The sequence below is a fragment of the Falco naumanni genome, chromosome 15 (assembly GCF_017639655.2).
Source record: "Falco naumanni isolate bFalNau1 chromosome 15, bFalNau1.pat, whole genome shotgun sequence".
Classification (NCBI taxonomy): domain Eukaryota; kingdom Metazoa; phylum Chordata; class Aves; order Falconiformes; family Falconidae; genus Falco; species Falco naumanni.
Window position 1 is genome coordinate 108,873 of NC_054068.1, and position 20,062 is coordinate 128,934.

Here is a 20,062-nt window from a genome sequence, read left to right on the forward strand (position 1 = left end):
AGAACTGCTTCGCTATAGTCAGCAGAGTAGTGTGGCTGACAGGCCTGAGGGACAGGGTGCCATTCAGAGGGACCTGGACAAGCTCAAGAAGTCGATCAGTGTGAACCTCAGGAGGTTCAATAAGGCCAAGTGCAAGGTCCTGCACCTGTGTTGAGGCAACCCCCGGTATCAATACAGGCTGGGGGACAAAGGGACTGAGAGGAGCTGTGTGGAAAAGGACTTGGGGGTACTGGTGGATGAAAAACTGCACACGACCTGGCAATGTGTGCTTGCAGCCCGGAAAGCCAACTGTATCCTGGGCGGCATCAAAAGAAAGATGGCCAGCAAGTCAAGGGAGGGGATTCTGCCCCTCTGCTCTGTTTGCTGAAACCCCACCTGAAGTACTGCATCCAGCTCTGGAGTCCTCAGCACAGTAAAGACATCAGAGGAGGGCCACAAAAATGATGAGAGGGATGGAGCACCTCTGCGATGAAGACAGGCTGACAGAGTTGGTGATATTTCAGCCTGGAGAAGAGAAGGCTCCAGGAAGACCTTGTTGCAGCCTTTCATTACTTAAAGGAGGCTTATAAAAAAGATGGGGACAGGCTTTTTAATGGTTTTAAACTAAAAGATGGTACATTCAGACTAGATAAAAGGAAGAGGGCTTCCCCCCCCCCCCCCCCCCCCCCCCCCCCCCCCCCCCCCCCCCCCCCCCCCCGTGAGGGTGGTGAGGCACTGCAACAGGTTGTTCAGAGGTTGTAGACATTCAAGGTCAGGTGTGACGGGGCTCTAAGCAAGCCAATATATTGAAGATGTCCCTGCTCGCTGCAGGTGGTTTGAACTAGATGACCTTTAAAGGTCCCTTCCAACCCAGATCGTTCTGTGATTCTGCTTACTTGAGGCAGACAACTAGAATTAGAAATGCTGCATGCAAGATAATTTGAGATCAGTTCCTCCAGTTTATAAGCACTATTGCCAAAGCACGTATGCAGCACAACAAAGGTGAAGAGGCTTTGCCACAAAGCCAAAAAAGGTTGCTGTTCACATGGGGCTCAACTTCTTTCCAAATGGGCTTACCATAGTTAACACAGCTACCTCTGCCTACAGGCAAAAAGGCAAACTTGTAGCTCTGAATTGTGGTGGTGGGGCAGAGAAAACACCCAACTGACCTAACTGCACAGCACTGGAGTTCATGCTTTGATATTAAAGGGTAACACTAGGTTGGAATAGTAGCATCACTTTGAATTTTGTAAGCCAGCAAGGAAACACTGATTACAGTTTAGATTCCTAATAAAAGGTTTACTTCATTGTCACACTACACGGTGCAGGAGAGATTAGTTTTTAAAATGTTTCCAGTCACAGTGGAGATTTATCACTTTCCAAGCTTAAATGAAATTCACACTAACTCAACTCCCATGAAGTTGCCTTATGCCTAGACTTATGTTCGACTCTACAGTTATTCACAGGTACTAGCAGAAGCACTCCGAAATGAGAAGGTTGGAGCCTATGAAATGTTGACACTACTGTATTATTGCAGCTTGTCACAGTAACAGTGCTGCATGTGCTTACTGCATCTAAAAATGTGCTGCTGGTTCAGTAAGCCTTTCATTATTCAGAATAGCACTGCAATGTATACCACTGCTTTTATAAACATTTTGTCAACTGCTTTCATCATTAATTCCTTCCACCCTCCCCCTCCACACATTTAGTATTAATGTTTACTCATAACAGAATTTTTGATTCAGAATGAAGAAAAGGGTTTTCATCTGTGATGTTTTTTACTACCTTTTATTACTGGAAAATGTTCTGTTTCCTTTAAGCTGAAAGTTCACGGTTTGTCTATGATTATCAAGTAGTATTTTTTGCTAGCTATTAAGAGGAGAGTAAGAAACGTAACTTACAACTGCTAGATAAAGCTAACTGCATGCTAGGACATAGATGTATCTAAACAAAACAAGGGAAGATGAAGTTTTATTCCCAGTCTTATGATCAAGATGACTTTTGGAATACCCTTCATAAGCCTCTAAAAAAACCCATGTAACTATTCTAATTATCAATTTAGATTTAGCAGCCCAGGTACACAAATAATTCAGAGAATGCAAGGATAAATGCTTTACAGCAGTACCTGTACTTTTCATCTGCAGATGCACTTAAAATTTCAATAAAACATCAAGATATTTCTTTTTGAAATACATAGATTAAATGGATCCCTTTAGATAGTACAGTCACTCTTATAAAAATATTAAATGCATTTGGGTCTCATATCATCTTCACCTTCTGTAAGCCTTCAGGACTGGGAAGGCTTTTCAATTTATACACTGAACAGAAAATGAAGAAATACCTCGCTATACCTACAGCACCCGTCTTTAAGCTAACTTGAAATGTCTTCTCAGCTATAACTAAGCCAGTACTAGATGAATTTAGATAGCTTTTCCTCAAAAATTATCTTGCTTCCACCTGTAAGCCACTGTTGCAGTCCTCATTATGACGTTACCAGATTCTTGGGATGGATATGCTTTGAGAGAAGGAACTGATAGGTCCCTCAACTACATTTAGCTGTTTTACTCCAACACCCTTCTTTCCTCCTTAACAACAGTAACTCACACTTCATTTCCATACTTATGCCTCAAGCATTTTCTCCATGTGTGGTTTCATAACCAGCTAATTGTTTGTAACAAGTGAAAGGAAAAGCTTGGCTCTTCCTCCTGCCCTCAGCAGCACAGCCCTGGCTCTTCCCTTCCTTTAGCCCTTACTGGGCTTATTGCAAAGTGATTCAACTCCTAGTGAAAATCTACACCTTGTCTTGGGCTCATAGTTTGTTTTCCCTACAAAGATAATAATCTGAGTAGTCTTCAATTTACTCTGAACATACCGAGATCAGTAAGTGCTTCAGCCTGTGCAAGGTGAGCAGCAGAAGCACAGTACAATACCAAAACGTTGCTTTTTCAAAGGCAATGGGATGCTAGCATGCTGTGTTACGAACTGCAGCCTCCACCTCAAACAGGTTGTGTACTTCTACACGTGGACAAAAGCACTTGTTTCTGTGCTCTGGTTTTGACTTCCTTAAAGATCAGCAGGCAGTCTGCCCCATCTTCTTACTGTGATTGAAAATGACAATTTCTCCAATAGTGAAGCTGTTAAAGATATCCCACTCAAAATAAGGATTACAGTCTCTTTGTTCTGGCAAATAGGAATAGGGACCATTGCTCCCCACACTAGTTTAAGGCAAGGACCCATCTGGGTAATACAAATATGCTCTGTAGAGCATTGTACACGTCCCTTGGGAATCTTGGTGCCCTCATACGCTCTGCTGCTCCCATTACCAATTGTTTGGTTGTCCTTGTTAATCAAGGCCTGTCAGCAATTCATTTCCCCTACTTCACACACACACACACGGCTCCCCTGTGGCACAGCCTCTGCATTCTGTTGTCCCCCCTGCGCCTTGCTTACCTCTGTATTTTGGTGTGTCAGCTATGCCAGTGCAAAGGAGTGATACAGGCCTGAAATATGTCAACTGCTACCGTCCAGGAGCAATTCTGGACCAAAGATCTGCTGACAATAATGAAAGTTCAGTTTGCTACCTCTTTCAAAAGCAGAGATTGTGTTAACTCTTCTCCATATATTTTTTCCTGCCGATTTGTAAAGCAGTTTCTTGGTACTGCCCACAGCGTTTCCTGACATTTTGTAATTAACCAGATGCAGCATTTGAATACTTACTTACAATCCCAGAAATGCGATCCAGTTGAGTTAAGATTCTGCAGGCTTAGCTCCTCAGCCTTCTAAATGCTGCTTTGTTTTAGCTCCTTCCCTCTCTTCGATACTCAGTGCCTCACTCTAGGCTTAAATATGTCCTCAACTCCATCCAAAAAGCAAGGTTAGTGTGAGTCTTCAGCACCTTGAAAACTACTTTTACAGCTGACAAGTAGCAAAAAGCAGTAGTCCACAGTTCACCAGTATTTTACAAATACACAGGAAAATCTTACCAGGAACAATCTCTCCTAACAGCCAGGCTCGAATTTTAGGAAAGAGTTAAAAGAATTTACATCGTAAAACCGCTCATCTGAAAACTAGTCTGACGCCAAGACTAGAGTGCAACTAGCCTTATGTAACCCATTTTAATATTGCAGCTGGATAGGAAATAGGAACATTCCAGTCTGGTCAGCAGGTTCACTACAGACTTTGTTCATTAACAAAGGGAAACTAGGTATGTTAAGGTATAGTTTCTACAAGATTTCTGGGAAAGACAAAGGTAAATTTCAGGAGAATGGAAATTTACTGGTTATCTCTTTAAATACGCTACAAGACTGCCCTTGGAATGCTGTTTGCTCAATTACAATACCTGTTACCATTTCTCTTCAGCAGTTCACCCTGTAGCCCTTCTGCAACGCCATGTGGCCATTTTTCATCCTCTAATGACTAATGCAAGTCACAATTCTCCATAATCCCCTGCCCTCTACAAACACACAAAAAGACTCCACCCTCACCAATACAACAGTGGTCTTTCTGCATGTTGGTGCTGCATTTGAGAAGACAGACTTACATGCACAGAATTCAAGTTCTTTCTTATTTCTTCAACAAGAGAACTATTCTTATTTGACAAGTCAACCCAGGTGCAAAGTAAAAGGATTTGCTGTAATCCATTCTCAGACTGTAATGTGATATGGACTGTTCAGTCCCATACGTAGCTTTACAGTCAACCAACCTGCTGAGCTATTTGGAGAACTGCTGTGCCCATTTTTCAAGTCTAAAACCATAGTAAGATAACAAAGAACAGAAAACTAAAATCACTAAAGAATTCTTAAGTTCTAAATTATCCACCTCTTTTTTTTCATCCTGCCTTTGCCTTGTCCAAATGTTATGAATCGTCATTTTCAACAGAAAAGGTACAGAAGGGGAGTGTGTGCTCAGTAGCAGTTACACAGTCCCAAACTTGCTCACAGAACACAGTAACTGGGACAGAAAGCTTAAGGAGGATTACCCGCTGCTCCCCCCCAGCTCGCAGCGTTGACCGTTTTGCCATGCAGATGTTACTTGGTAAGAAAGTATAAATGCAAAGACTGCCAGACACAACTTCCAGTTTCCCTCAGAGCATCTCCACCTTTGCCAGGCTATTCATGAACACCTGCCAGGAAACAGTGACATAAATGGCTAAGGCATGCCTGCTTTTAATTAACTGTGTATCACAGGGGGACTGGGGGATGGACTGTGCTTGAAACACTGAAAAGATTGTAAATATTTGCCTGGAATTACACAGGATTGACAGCTGTGAACCAGGTAATTCAGGAGTGTTTTTTTCCTGCCCACGAAAGGGGTATCTGGCAAAGTTCTGAAATTAAAAGAGATGCAGGGGATACTGTAAGTAGTTATTATTTGACACAGCCTTAACCCCATCACTCTTTTGCTTCTGCTTTGGCTGTATTTAGTAAATAGCAGCTTATATGAAGGACTCCCAGAAAAAAGACCTTTTAAAAGAACTAGTATTTCCAGTTAGAAGCAACGTGGCTGGGGGACACGGAAAATTCTTCCTGACACCAAACAAGGAGAGCCAAGAGTTACAAAATTATTACTTACTGTACATTAGGGTTGTCCCAGTAACACAAGAACAACCATAACATTATGAAGAATGAAAGCAAACACTAAAATTTTACAATGAAAGCCTTTCTCCCGTAGCACTGTTTCAATTTCAGTTCTTCCATTGCAATGGACTACGCTGACAGATCATATCCTCAGACCACAGCACATCATGAAGAGAACTTTAATTCTGCAGTGATATTTTTCTGTATTTCAATAAAAAAGGGACTTCAACTCAACCAAAACAAAGACTTCTGTAAATTGCTCTCCTTTTGCCTGTCTCCTTACGGAACACAAACTAGTGGACATCTTTTCCTGGCCCTTGAACTGCAGAGCTATCTGCTGTTCGCCAGGGTTTACTGGCATCTACATAGCTGCATGTATTCTCATGTGAAGTGCAGGTATTCCTTGGCATTCTTGACCCAACCCAGCAAGGCTTGGCTACGCAGCACTTTCCAGGCTTCTTGATAATTTAATGCAGCTTCCTTGTAGTCCCAGTAGGTTTCTAGAGTCTTCATCCTGACAGAAAATGCACAACAAAAACACTTCTATTATCCTACTGGATGTGATGTCACAAAACGAAAAAAACAAACATCTAAGAACAGGATGATGGCCTGCGAGCTCATTCATACTACTAAGTGAAATTCTCTTGTGCATCTAGAGACACATGGAGAGACCCAGGCCCTGAAGCTACTGTATCTAGACTGTATTATCAGGAGTCTTACAAAAGGAAGCAAAACAACTCCTCTACCATGCTTCATACCCGCTCTCCAGCAATAGAAGTGTCAGTGTTTGACTGTCTGACAGAAGGTTACAGAAAACTTCCACGATAGCAAAAAATGTTGAAGCAAAGCAGAAAAGGTGGCTAGAAACAAGTGCTTAGAATTGGGTGGAAGTAGCCTTGTTTTGCTAGAAGAATGGATACCACTGCTGGCTGGAAGGGGAACGGACAGGGATGAACAGGACAGTTTTTTCTTTCCCAACACAAAATAATGGGGAAGACTGAGATAAAGGAGAAAATATTTTTTTTCTTCTCCCTCAAGCAAAAGAGACTCAGCAGTTTTGCTGCTCTGTTCCCCTTCCTCATGTAGCACTTGCTCCCCACAATCACAGCAGAACCACTGGTCACTCTGCTGATTGCATTATACCATTGATTTTCAAAATAGTGGAATTCAGATCTGGAGTATCTGAATACAAGTGCCTCTAAGACAAATTCGTCAAGACTTTTTTTCCTTTCCTTGCATTCCTTTCCTAGCCTTTTTCATCTGCCTTTGCCAAAGAGTCTGTCAGCCACATGTGGCACGTAATGTTTATACATTCGACCCCGTAGGAAGGGAAGATCATACACAACATGCCCTTCATCGAGAAAGAGGAAGAGCCAAACTACTACAGGAACCCTAATCTAAAAAGCCTGAGAACCACTGCACTAGCTTCTGGAACAGGCTTGCATGCTCAAAGGCAGTATTGATCACCACCACCACCCAAAAAAAACCCCAAACTCCAAAAAATGTAAGAGCAGACCATCAGAAACTGTACTTCAGGCATTCACTATTCTGCTATGAATGTATTTCTAGAACACTGTGACATACATAGCAAGCCACAAGATATCATCTATCCTGCAAGCCTTGGGTTCAGAAAGTACAAGAGTGGAGAACCTGTCTGTGCCCCTGCTGAACATGGGAGGTGTATACTTACAAACCTGCCTGCACTCTTGTCACAGCTAATCTATTTTGCTGTCTTTACCTCTTTCACATTAATCAAACTCTGTGAAACTAACCTCCAAGCTGCTCTGCAAAGTTCCATGGAAGGGCCTGTAAGTGGCGGGGAATATCACGCAGCCGACTCAATATGAGTGATAAAGCATGATTCACTTTATTAACCCGAATAGCTCCTATTTATACAGTGTATCTAATTATGCATACCCAGCTGTCTATGACTGGCTAGAATCACTACCTAGTCATTTACATGGTCCTCCTACTTGCGGTTAGCTAGCTTACATAACTTCTTTATCTTTACTGCACATACCTCCTCAGAGTTGTTTGTGACGCCTGTTAAGGCCACGGTGTCCCTGCAACTCCGCAGCCATCAGCACAGCTGGCAACCTCAGCTGAGGCCTAGTCTTGATAGCACACCGGTTAGATTCAGCTCTGCTCGTACAAATGCTCTAATGATCCGTGACCCTTCTCATCCAGCCATTCTCCAACAGGGCCTGCTGCAACTCTCCTCCACCAGCTGGTGGAACAGAACCCCATTACCAATGGTGGATCATGATTTAGGAGCATCACTGAACAGGCAAAAGACCAGCAACTATTTTGTATAAGCAGCATTCAGCAAGCAACACAGGTTCAAGAAAGACCAAAGTCAACCCACCACAACCGGCTCCAAATCCCTAGCACAGGCAAGTTGTTCCTCTCCCAGGTACTCCAACCTGTATCTCAAACACAGTACAAAACACCTGCACCTTCTCCTCCATCTCAAAACCATTCTCTGGGATCCCTGAATAATGACGTAATCATTCTTTGGGAAGAAACTCTCTTATGCTAGCATGCTTCTTGCACTTAAAAGTACTTCTGATATATTTAAGACTTTGATCCTGCCCTTTTTCACTATATATGAATCTAATGATTTATACTTGTTCTTTATCATAGAAAAGCTAATAGTGCATGCTGCTTACACCTTCAAAACACATCTACTTGTACTTAAGAGGTCACATTTAAGATGGTCAGAGACCAAAAAAGATTTACACAACACAGATTTTGGACTGGCTCAATCTTATTAAATATGAAACAGCTGTTTCCCTTCATTTGCTGTAGATGCACATACATAGATAGATACAGACAGACAGATATATTCCACCTACCAACTAAGCCAAGAGAGAGGCTTCAATACCTAGCTGTTCTTTTCCTCCTTGCTAAATGTTGCTGCTGATGCTTTCCTGAATCTGTTGGCAAATCAATGGCTCTTCAACTCATACCCTGCAGTCGGATTCAACTAAAACACATGGAATTTTTCTAACCTAGATTATTCCAACAGACCTTTGTTTGGAAACTGTTACAGTAGACAGTAAGGGAAAACACAGCTAGCACAGAAACAGAATAGACAGTAAGGAGCAGCTCAGTATTTTCACCCCACTGTAGGACCTACAAAAGCACATGTGACCACAGCCTCTTGCCTCATTCTCTGAGCACACAACAAGAAAACATCACTACAGGATTTTACAGTGGATGCAACAGAAAGTTGCCTTTTAAATAGCTTCATCAAAAAGCTGCCAAAATCAGACAAGACTTATTTAATGCATGTTCAACTTCTGCATTAAGCTTCTAAGAATCTTCCAACATATATACAGGAAAAATGTTTTCAAATTCAAAGTACATTACATCTGCCCAAAACCCTCACATTTTGACTGTGTCTTAGCTTTGGTTGGGCCATTAAGTCACTAAGCTTCAGTAATGAAGAACTTGTGACTTTTTTTTTTTTTTTTTTTTTTGTAAAGTGAAAACTATTTTGCTGCCCCAGGCAAAGTCCTGTACAATCATACGATCTCCAGTCTATCCAGGTCTGCCTGACCACATTCCTTTTATGTTTCCCTTTATTATTTCAAACCTGCACCTACACTACTGTGTAAGAGAGAGGCTGAGTGATTCCAATGGCTGTGCCAGAGACATGAGAGGTGATCTACAGATTTCATTGTGAAAGGTACCACACTCTTTGAAAACTACAGAAACTACCATTATGCTTGAAAACATTCACGTGCTCAGCCATGTGCACAGCCAAGCAGAAGTGGGCTCACAAGCAAGCCAGCCTACAAAGAAAAGCAATGCACTGCTGCAATACTTTCTTCTCAGCAACAAACCCTATCTTTAACCCCATGTTCAGTTTCAAACATTTACATTCAACCTATAATGTACTTTTGAGATTACAGAAATGTACTTTTGAGATTACACATGAAAAATGCTGATGTAAGCACAAGGCATCAACCAAAACATTACTCATACAAAAATTAATGAATCACATCTAAGATGGCAAATGCTCACAGATCTGCAATACATAAAAATCAGTTATGAATCCATAATGACAGGGGGCCAGGAAACCATACTTGGCCTGGTTCTATTAGTGTCTTCTTCAATGCTTCAGATAAAATGCAATCACGACAGGCAAACTTTGTAATTGACACCAATTGTTAAGAAGTCTCAGCTGAAATAAAATCAATTAAATCCTGAAAAAAACAACTGCTGAATGTTACGCTTAGCATTTAGCTAAGCTACACCACTACAAATTCCTAAACTCGCCTTTAGGAGAGTCAGCAAAGTTGTACCCCCAGTCTCTACCTGTTCCAATCCCACTGATCCTCTGGAGGAGTGAAGAATGAAAGAGAAAGTAAGGCAGAAAAAGCAGAAGCAGCTTTAGACCCAGGAAAGAAAAAACCAAAAGAACATCAGAATCAGTATTGTAGTTCCATGTAAAGCTTTAACTGCCCCAGTATCCTAGGTCTGACAGTGGACATGATGAAGGACAGATTAAGGAGGGGTTAAGTAAATAATGTTCCTTGCCTAATATACCCTACAACTACCAAGACAAGCTGTTCAACAAATTTGAACGGACTACAGAATAAGATTTCCTTGCTGGAGGAGAAAGGATGGGAGGCAGGAGATAAAAAAGTGGACGGGAAGAGGGCAGGAATTCAGAGGCAAAGTGGGAAAAGGCAACTGGGTGATACATAGCACTAGAGCCAACTGTTTGTGGGAGGAGATAAAGATACATTTGAATGGGAAGAAAATACAAAACTCTCTAACAGTTAAATACCCAAGAGTTTAGAGGATACAATAAGAGTGTGGGATTTCTTATCTGAAGTACACTCAAATTCAGACCACAAGGAGGAAAGGAAGGAAAACAACACATCAGAATATCGTGTAGAAAGGGAAAGGGAAGATGAAGGAAACAGCAATACAAAGACATTTTTTAGATTTTGTTTTTTAAGTGAAAATAGCAAAAACGAGGACTTCAAAAGGAAAGCAACTGGGGAAGACAACCAGTGAGCTAGCACCTTTACTGTATAAAGAGAGTTTGTGCAGCCTAAAAATGATGCCACATCTGTGGATCAGCTGTACTTTGTCAGGAGAAGTGCAGACAGATAAATGGTAGAGGACAAAAAAGTCAAAGGAAATTACAAAGCCACTAGAGTCCAGAAAAGCCCTGAGGCGAAGTGACTTTATGTAAGCAGCACATGATCAGCCCAATGAGTCACCTACCCAACAACACACCAGCTCACACTCTCATCTGGGGAAATTATGATGGCTAAACAAGTGAGGACAAACTCACCCAGAAAAGGCGAATAATGCTATATCTAAAACTGAATCAAGGAGAAAGTGTATCTCTACCCATAGACTCTGGTAAAACCACTTCAGCAATAGCATGGCTCATATTGACATCAGAACTTTGTAATAGTTAAGAGAGACTTGTACAGACACAGAAGGTAACTGCAATCTTTAATTCACAAAACTCAAAAGCAAGCAAGATCTAATACTTAAAGAACCAGGGTCCACCTACTTTGGCTAAGTTCATCTCACCTACTCTCCTGGTACCATGAAGGGCAGAAATGGCCTATCTCCCTTGCTTCTGGATACACATACCTACTTCCTTTGCACTGACTGATTTTATTATCTGTTTTAGCTTTCTATGAGCCAATTCAGCTCAACAGACCCAATAGAAAACACAAAAGGCAAGGGAGTTGTTTTCTGCCACATTAGCTAGTTGAACTGGCTCACCGTGAGGCTGCAGAAGTGCTACTGATACGAGGGAGAAAATGGAAACCTCCAGCCAGCTGCAGCAGGGACTGCTGCAGGACCATGCCCATCAACAGCTACAAGCAGTTAGATTAGCTCAACAACTGGTATAATTGCATCGCAGAGCTGGTGAAAGAAATCATACTGGGAAATAAGTCAAAAATAAAATAAAACATCCAAGGCAATGGCTTTGGAACCTTCTACATCTCTCAATCTCTAAGCCAAAGTAAGAAATAAGTTTCTGTATATATGAAAGTATGCCCCACTCTATGGTAGCTATTTGGGATGGAATACTACCAAATATGTAATGCATGTAATGCAATGCCAGACCAGATGATTACCATAAGAAACACCAGTCTGATAAACCACACTTGTTTCTAATAATGTAAAAGAAACCTCCAAGTATGGCTTCCTCGGACAAAACCTTCTGTTCTTTCCAGAAAGTCTCCATCTATGTAATACATGGATTGCAGAAGGAGCCCTCTACACTATCTCACCTTACTAGCTCGTAATCATACACTTAGGCAAACAAGGATTTTAGCATAGACTTTCCTTAATTATTTATTTATTTATTTTACTCAAACTCCTCCTTCCTGTGAAGCAAAGAAGTAGGATTTCATAGAATTACTAAACACCAACCAGGTATCAATAATCCCACCACAATTTTGGTATGGAGGGACTGAATGCCACCAAGGATATGAATGCTACCAAGGGCACAGTGCTGCAGGCAGCTGAACTAACAGCTCACATTTTCAGAAATGGTACTACTTCCTCCTCTCATCTCCTTCCTCACTTCTTCTCCCCAGCTGCCTGCTGCCACTTTCAGACAGGACCACTTGAACTGAGAAAAAGACCCCAAAATGTAGAGTTTTCTGCCAAGACAGCAAGTTGAAGAGGCTTACAGAGGTGTCCAACAGATGCCAGCTCTAGTCCTAAGAGAAAGACAAGGCTCCACTGAGCAGGAACAGAGTTTACCCTTTTGAAAAGCAGTAAGGTCTCAGAAGAGATCAGCTGCCCCAAATTCTTACTTTACCGTCAAACAAACAAACCACCTGCAATTTCTTCTTTCTGTCATTAATACATGAGGTGCGATAGCTGTTTCTCCAACAAGGCGATTAAAAAAGACCAAAAAAGAGAGTCCTCCTAACTCATCAAGCACATGCCATATTTTTCAAGTTATCAAACTTTAACAATGAACTTTTCTAAAGTGAGATACATGAGCAGATTCTGGTATCATCAGAATATTCTTGAGTTTTATTAAGATAAATTCACTCTTTAAATATAATCAAAATGTCTTTACCGAAGAGTGTCTGGCAGATCCTCTTGTGAAATACTTCTCACCAGCTTTTGGAACCCATGGAAGAGTTCCACTTTACAGATCTTGGATCTGATGAAAAAAAAACAAGAAATCAGAAGTTCTGATGGAAGAGAAATCAGAAATGCATTTCCTCTTACAGCTCACAGTAGTACTTCCCAGCTGAACATTTTTTATAAAGAAAATTATGTTCACTTCGCAAGGAACGTAAAAAGTTCTCCATAATTTAATTTCTCTTACCCCTTCTGAGCTGTCCACCTGTCTTTTGCCTTCATTTGAAATATTATATTGACAAAGAGCTGCATTTCTTCCATTGTCCCAGCCAGCGCTCTACAGGTTTGCACAGACATTTTAATACCCCCACATTATTATCTGTGTGAGACTGCACAGTCATCAGCTTGTAACTACAGCTAGGCTGAGCCAAAAGGACGTGTCCAGAACCCATCAAACAAGCACAGAAGGACTCCAAAGGCTTGTTCAAACTGGCAAACTTTGTATTATTCAAAACAAATAAAAGAACCAGCAGAAATATCTGGAACAATGCTGTCCTTTTTACAATGGTGATGAGGCTACATTCAGCAACAGCTGCAGGGCAGTTAAATAGGAAGCAGCTCATCAAAAATAAAGTGATCCAAAGTTTGAAAGGTCTTTTGAAAATACCGAATGCATCTCTGTCAGCTTTAAGGCCTTCTCTTCCCCCAAAGAGAAGGCAACCAGAAAAGCTGATTATAAAGCATCATTTATTTTTTAAAACCTCAGCTATTTTCTCTATTTAATTAAATTCTTTTTATACACTTGTCTTCAAAATGACTGATTCAGTTCTCCAACACATCCAAGCTAATTCTTCAGAAGCACTGCAAACACAAACCAATAAAAAAGCCTTCCTATTTTGCCAGTATGTTCTTAAAGAACTGCAAAATTGGTGTGCAAAGACAGCTAAAGATGTAAAAAAAAAATTCATCTTCAATTGTCAAAGGTTCATATTGTAGGTTTTGGTGCTTTTGTTAATGCTTAATTAACTAAAGCACATACCAGACACCTACCTACAAATTCCTTTTAGTCAGTCAGCTTTACCTTCCTCGATATTTAGTGTTATCTAGCATACTGAGGGGGAAAAAAACCCCAAACACCACCCCTGCCACCAATAGCTCTGAGATTCCTTGAAGAGAAACCAGGGCTGAAATACACATCTTGTTTATTATTAAATATGCCCCCCCAATAAGGCTATAAATTCCTTATTTTCATTACAAAAGTTCCTTTTGTGACCATTTATCACAAAAGTGTAAACAGGTTACTTACTCCTTGACGTTGTTTTTAATCCTGATTTCTTAAGGAAATGAGACCTTTGCAATCACACAGTCTTGTAGACCCTCTCTAATAACTTTTCAAGGTTTCAGTGAATGTTGAGCATGTGAAAAAGAAGGAGGATCTCTCAACTTTTGACAACAATTGAGCTCCCAAGCTTTGTGCAAAGTGGCAGCTAGCAGATGGCTCTGAAGTTTTAGAACCGATACACAAATGCTACATAACAAATCTAAGCCTACCAAGAAAAACAGGTTGGTTGGCTGGTTTGACCTTTCTTTCACACATCTTCAGGAATACATTACACACCACATATTGAAAACTAATATTCTACAGTGCATGTAAAGCCTGTCTCAAAAGACACACTAAGCCACCCAGGTCACCTGTGCTCACAACACCCCTGACACCAATACTGGTCCCAAGCCACAAACTTCCTGGTCCTCCTCTTTGCAGAGAAAATTCAGAAATATTAGGATATACCAAGATAAACTACAGCCAAGTGAGGCCTAACTTTGAGCTCAGAATGTGCAAACCAACAGGCACGTAAATGAGTTCTCCACAATAATCATCTAAGCTCTACTTAGCATTTCATTCACTACTGCCAGGATTACCTTCTTTCTCCCAGAAAGCCTGGGAAAAATAAACAATATGACCATTAATAAATTGGTAGTATAAGGAGCCAGCAACCAAAACATGATCCCAACCTTCAAACTGAACTTCCACAGACTAATGATAATTTTGGTCACCGCACTGAGGAAAGTGTAGAGAAATGGAGAAATTTGTCTGCAGATGTTAACAAGTAATTCCTCATAACCACAGGAAAAATACGTAACTGTTTCTTTAAACATTAATAATTGATAGAAGATTATGACATTTCTTAAAGAGCTGGCCTGACTTGTACAGAAAAAGAAATCTGTGGAAAAAGGACCTGCAACACACACACCTCCTTCACAGGCAACAACCCAAAAGATACAAAGCAAAACTTCAAACTTCACCAACGAATGAGCTGTCTTCTATTAAAAATTGATCACAGTCCCGTCCCCCTCCATTATCTACAATGTTCTCTTTAATCAACAGTGACAAAAAAGAAATAGGATAAACTTGTTAAGCCTCATTCAACTTTCCCCATTCCAACTCCCCCTCTCTCCCTTACACAGTGATTCTCCCTTTTCCCCCACTTCACACCTTTCCCCTTTTTCCCCACTCCCTAGATTTCTTTCTGCTCTGACGATGCGCCATACATCACAAGAGCTGACAGAAGCATGTATGCTAACAGAGATACATGCACCCAGGTATCACAACATTCTCTCACCTGCTCTGATGGCTCCCAATCCCCTTCTTTGTTGTTCCCTGCCGGAAGCCATCTGAGCTGACATCCAGGGGTTGCTCAGGGACTGCACTCCAACTGATAGCTGTAGAAGAAAGGATTATAAACACGGGAGATGCTCTCATCACAAAAGCAGAACTTAGCAGTTCCTTTCATTCTGTGTGTTCACATGATACCATGCTGCTTCCCAAAATAATTTAAACTAGAAAGAGGACCGTGGCTCTCTAGGTCAAGGATTTCAGTACCTAAAAGAACAGGTAAATTCTGTTTAATTAATAATAATTAAAAAATATATATACACACACATACATACACAGAGAGCTTTCATCTTAATCAGGTCCTTCAAGAATCCATGCCTCTAAATATTTGGCCTCCAGCTCTGTAATTCTCCCCTTTTTAGGGGGATTCTACTTTCTTTTGTACATCCTGTCCAGACAAAGAAACTTCAAAGTCAGATGGCTTATTTTCATATCAGGCTGTGAAATACTTTCCCAAGCTACTTGCACCAGCCGCTCTGTGTTTTCCTTATTAATTTATTGTGTGCTACCATTTTATTGCATATTGTATACTCTAAATAGTTCTATGATAACTGGCATACATCAAGTATCTGTAGACTTTACTTGAAAAATGTTATTAGCTAGTGGTCAAAGAAAAATACCATGTTGGAAGAGCTAGCAAGTGCCAACAATCTCATCCTTTACCCCCAATTCTGGTAACCTAATTACCATCTTAGACTGTGAGCTTCCTAAGGCTGAAACTCTGCACACCATACCTTATAGATTTATAAATAACTAGCAAAGCATCAATAGCAAGTTAACAGAAACAAAACCGATTGACATGCCCAATCTGTCCCTCCATAGCCTAACAACAGTTCCTTTAACTTCTACTGCCTTGAGACAATTTTTGTTCCTTAAGTTCTCCCATTTCTCTGTGTTCCTAACAGGCAAAACAGCTGCACACGTATTAACTCTAAAGACAATTTTCACGGCTTCTCTCCTTCATGATACCACCTTGCCATTCAAGATGCTCAAACCCTACACATTATAAAGTGTATTATGGAGACTGATTATGTCAATCACACTTGTACTATGATTGAACTGTATGCTGCAATTGCTGTACTCTGCTAAGCATAAGTTGTACCTGCATTGTGATTTAGATACAATGCTGTATCACTCTACACAGGATTTTAATTTAGTAATGTCTATTATGAAATGTCCAATCACATTAAATATATATATAACTGGTGTTAAACATTAAATCCTCCACAAGTGGAGTATCTACAACCACCTGGTCAAAGAATACCAGATTCTGACAGATAAAAATTTACTTAAGTGAAAACATTTTCTATTCTTTCATTTCTTCATAGTTATCACAAACTTCAAAATACTAAACAGAACACATTTATCTTTTTAAAAATACCAGCTGAAACATTCCTATGAAGCATATTTCAATAGTCAGTGTAATAGCCCTGATTTAGACTTTACTCCAACTTTCACCCCTTCAAGAAAAGAAATCAACCTGGCATAATTCATATATGCAAAAAAATGTGATGAAGCATCATTCATCTTTATTTAACTGAATGACTTGAGTAACTACAGAAAGGACACATACACAGGAATTTAGTCACAGTTGTTTGGGATCTTGTTTGTTGAGTGAATTGGCACCATTTCTCAATGATGGATTCTGTTTCCTTTCTCACAGGATCAAAATCTTTTCCTTCCTGGCACCTGTAAATAACTCCAATTTAATAAATCTGAATTCCATTAAGGAACCCTTTGTTTCCATTCTATTTTATCATCAGCTTTACTGTAATAGAATAACTTCTACTTCCAGTTAAGCCAGAAAGTATACAACAGCAGAAGGTAGGCATGTCCAAGTTTAAAGAAACTGCTCAACCATATACATACAGTGGCAGTACCAAAGTTTGTTTTCCCCAAATGAGACCATGCTGCTAAATCATAACATGACTTGCATATTCATTCATCACCATGACAAAAAATGCAATGTCCAAAACCTCTATCAATTAAACCTTTACATGATACTACTCTGTATTCTATGTTCACAGATTTCTGGAGCAATTCAGCATGGCAGGTCTCCTGATTATTACCAAGGACAATGCAAAACTAACTGAAACAAAGAAGTCTTTTGATATTTTTGTTTTCTTATCACCCTCAGAACTTTAGCTTTCACTGGTTATTTTCTGTCTTTGTTTAGATTATAGATTCTTAATGGCATCAACCAAGTGTTTATTCAGTCCGAAAACTCCCCACAGGAAACTAGAGGCTGAGCTGAATTATTAATTATTAACAATTAAGTTTGGCCTGAAATTAATTTCCTGCTACAAGTTACACTTTACCTCTAGCACTGGCAATTAATAAAGTTCCATTTTAGGAAATTACCAAAGCCACCTAATTTCTATTTGAACTTTTTCAAACAGTTATGCACCTAGTCCAAGTTAACTCACCTGCACTACAAGGAACAAGTTTTGTTTTGCCGTTAGTTTGAGCTTCCTGAACTGCCTGACGGCTGTGTTCAAATCGAAGATCCGACTGCAGCAGCTTAACCTCCTGAGCAACAAAACCCTCTGGTAAAAGCAAGGTGTGCTGACATCTAAAATTAACATGGAAAAATGCAAATTATTTTAAGTCTGGTCTTCCCAAACAAGCCAAAAAACCAAACAATTTCCCTTCAAAACCTGAAATATGTTACTTTTGCATTAAAATTGAATTGAACATGAGCTATAGAAGAGAGATAAGGAAGTTTGGGGGCATTTCTTCCTTCAAAAAAGTATTTGATAAAAAAACAAAGCCACAGAGTTTATTAAGAACTTGTCCATCCTAGAAAAACTACAATTAATTTTTAAAAAGGTCTAGTTAAAAGCTGATGTAATCAATGGCAATAAAGTATGCAGGATAAAAACTGCAATAAACTTCTGCAATCACAATGAAAAACAATAATCATAAAGTATTTACATACTCAACCACATTAACACCTTTTTTATGATACTAAAGGTTCATAATCAAAGACTAGAAAGATATATACTTACAGTTCCATATATAATCTCATCTTTGCTACCTTAAGTTACTGTTACACACTGAACAGGATTAGGAACATGTAAGGAGGAAACAATAGCATGTGTATAATCATCATAATACTTACACAGAGCAGGAATGCAGACTGAGATTCAAACTATCACATGTAATAGTCTGAAAAAGCGTCTGACTTTGCAACCTAAGACTAATCTTTAATGTAATTCAGATTAAAGAAGTAGAGAGATTTTTACCATGAAAATAAGCTTTTCCTTTCCAGTCTAACACAACTCTTAAGTCTTTTTCCACCTGACCAGCACAAGCTTGCACACGCCAAGTGTCCTGAACCACTTCAGTAAATCACATACACACGGTGTCTGCCAATTTCAGCTGGTATGTCACCTGGTCCAGCCCCCCCCCCGCTCGGGCAGGGCCACCCACAGCGCTGCCCAGGATGCTCTCCAGACCGCTTTTGAGCATCTCCAAGGTGGGAGACCCCATCACCTCTCAGGGCAACCTCTGCCAGTGCCCCGTCACCTGCACAGTAAGGAATTGTTTCCTGACGTTCAGAGGGAACCCCCAGTGTTTCAGTTTGTGCTGTGCCCATCACCTCTTGTCCTCTCACTGGGCACCACCGAAAACAGCCTGGCTCCACTTTCTTTGCACCCTCCCTTCACAGGTGTTTATGCACACTGGTAAGATCCCCCTGAGCCACCTTTTCCCTGGGCTAAACAGTCCCAGCTCTCCCAGCCCCTCCTCATATGAGAGATGCTCCAATCCCTTAAACATCTTTGAGGCCCTTTGTCAGACTCTGTCCAGTATGGCCCTGTCTCTCTTGTACTGAGGAGCCCAGAACTGGACACAGCACCCCAGATGTGGCCTCATCAGTGCCAGTACAGGGGAAGGATCACACCCCTCGACCTGTGGGCAATACTTTGCCTAATGCAGCCCGGGATACCATTAGCTGCCTTTGCTGCCAGGGCACACTGCTGGCTCAAGGTCACTCCTTTCCTGCAAAGCTGCTTTCCAGCTCGGCAGCCCACAGCCTATGTTGGTGGATTGAGCTGCTTCTCCCCAGGTGCAGGACTCTGTACTTCCTTCCCCTTATTGAACTTCATGAGGTCCCTACCCTTCTCCAGGCTGAGGTCCCTCTGGATGTCAGCACAATCCCTAGCGGTATCAACCACTCCTCCCCATTCTGAGTCATCACAACTTGCTGAGGGTACACTCTGTGCCATCATCCAGATCATTAACAATGATGTTAAACAGGACTGGACCTAGTACTGACCCGTGCACGCACAAAGCTGATCACACCTCCAACTACACTTTAGCCAGCGATCAGCACCTTCTGGTGTCAGCCATTCAGCTGGTTTGCAATCCACCTCACCGTTTGCTGATCCAGCCTATACTTTTAACAGAATCTCTACGAGGATCTTACAGGAGTCAGTGTCAAAAGCCTTACTGAAGCCTAGGTAGACAATATCCATTGCTACTTCCTCGCCTATCAGACCAGTCACTTCATCATAGAAGTTCTTCAAGTTGGTCAAGTGTGACTTCCCCTTGATGAATCCATGCTGACTCCTTCTGATGATTTTGTCTTTCATGTGCCTGGAAATGGTTTCCAGGACCCACTTCCTTCCCAGGGATCGAGGTGAGGCTGGCCAGCCTGCAGTTCCCTGGGTCCTCCTTCTTGCCCTTCCTGAAGAATGGAGTGACTTTTGGTTTCCTCTAGTCTTTGGGAATTTCTCCCAGCTGC

The 20,062-nt window shown here is 41.0% G+C and overlaps 1 protein-coding gene across 9 annotated transcripts in view; it reads right to left on the reverse strand.

Moving 5' to 3' along the window:
- ADAT1 (adenosine deaminase tRNA specific 1) overlaps positions 1 to 20,062 on the reverse strand; it is a 31,239-nt gene that overhangs the window by 2,651 nt on the left and 8,526 nt on the right. For 5 of the 9 annotated variants that reach the window (XM_040615122.1, XM_040615117.1, XM_040615118.1 and 2 more), the window contains 4 exons: positions 17,742 to 17,887; positions 15,263 to 15,362; positions 12,634 to 12,720; positions 4,065 to 6,069 (listed from right to left, as the gene is read on the reverse strand). In XM_040615122.1, the coding sequence (XP_040471056.1) occupies positions 5,937 to 6,069; positions 12,634 to 12,720; positions 15,263 to 15,362; positions 17,742 to 17,887 (466 nt within the window). In that variant the 3' untranslated portion in view covers positions 4,065 to 5,936. The other 4 variants (XR_005831090.1, XR_005831091.1, XR_005831092.1 and 1 more) reach the window with 4 other exon arrangements.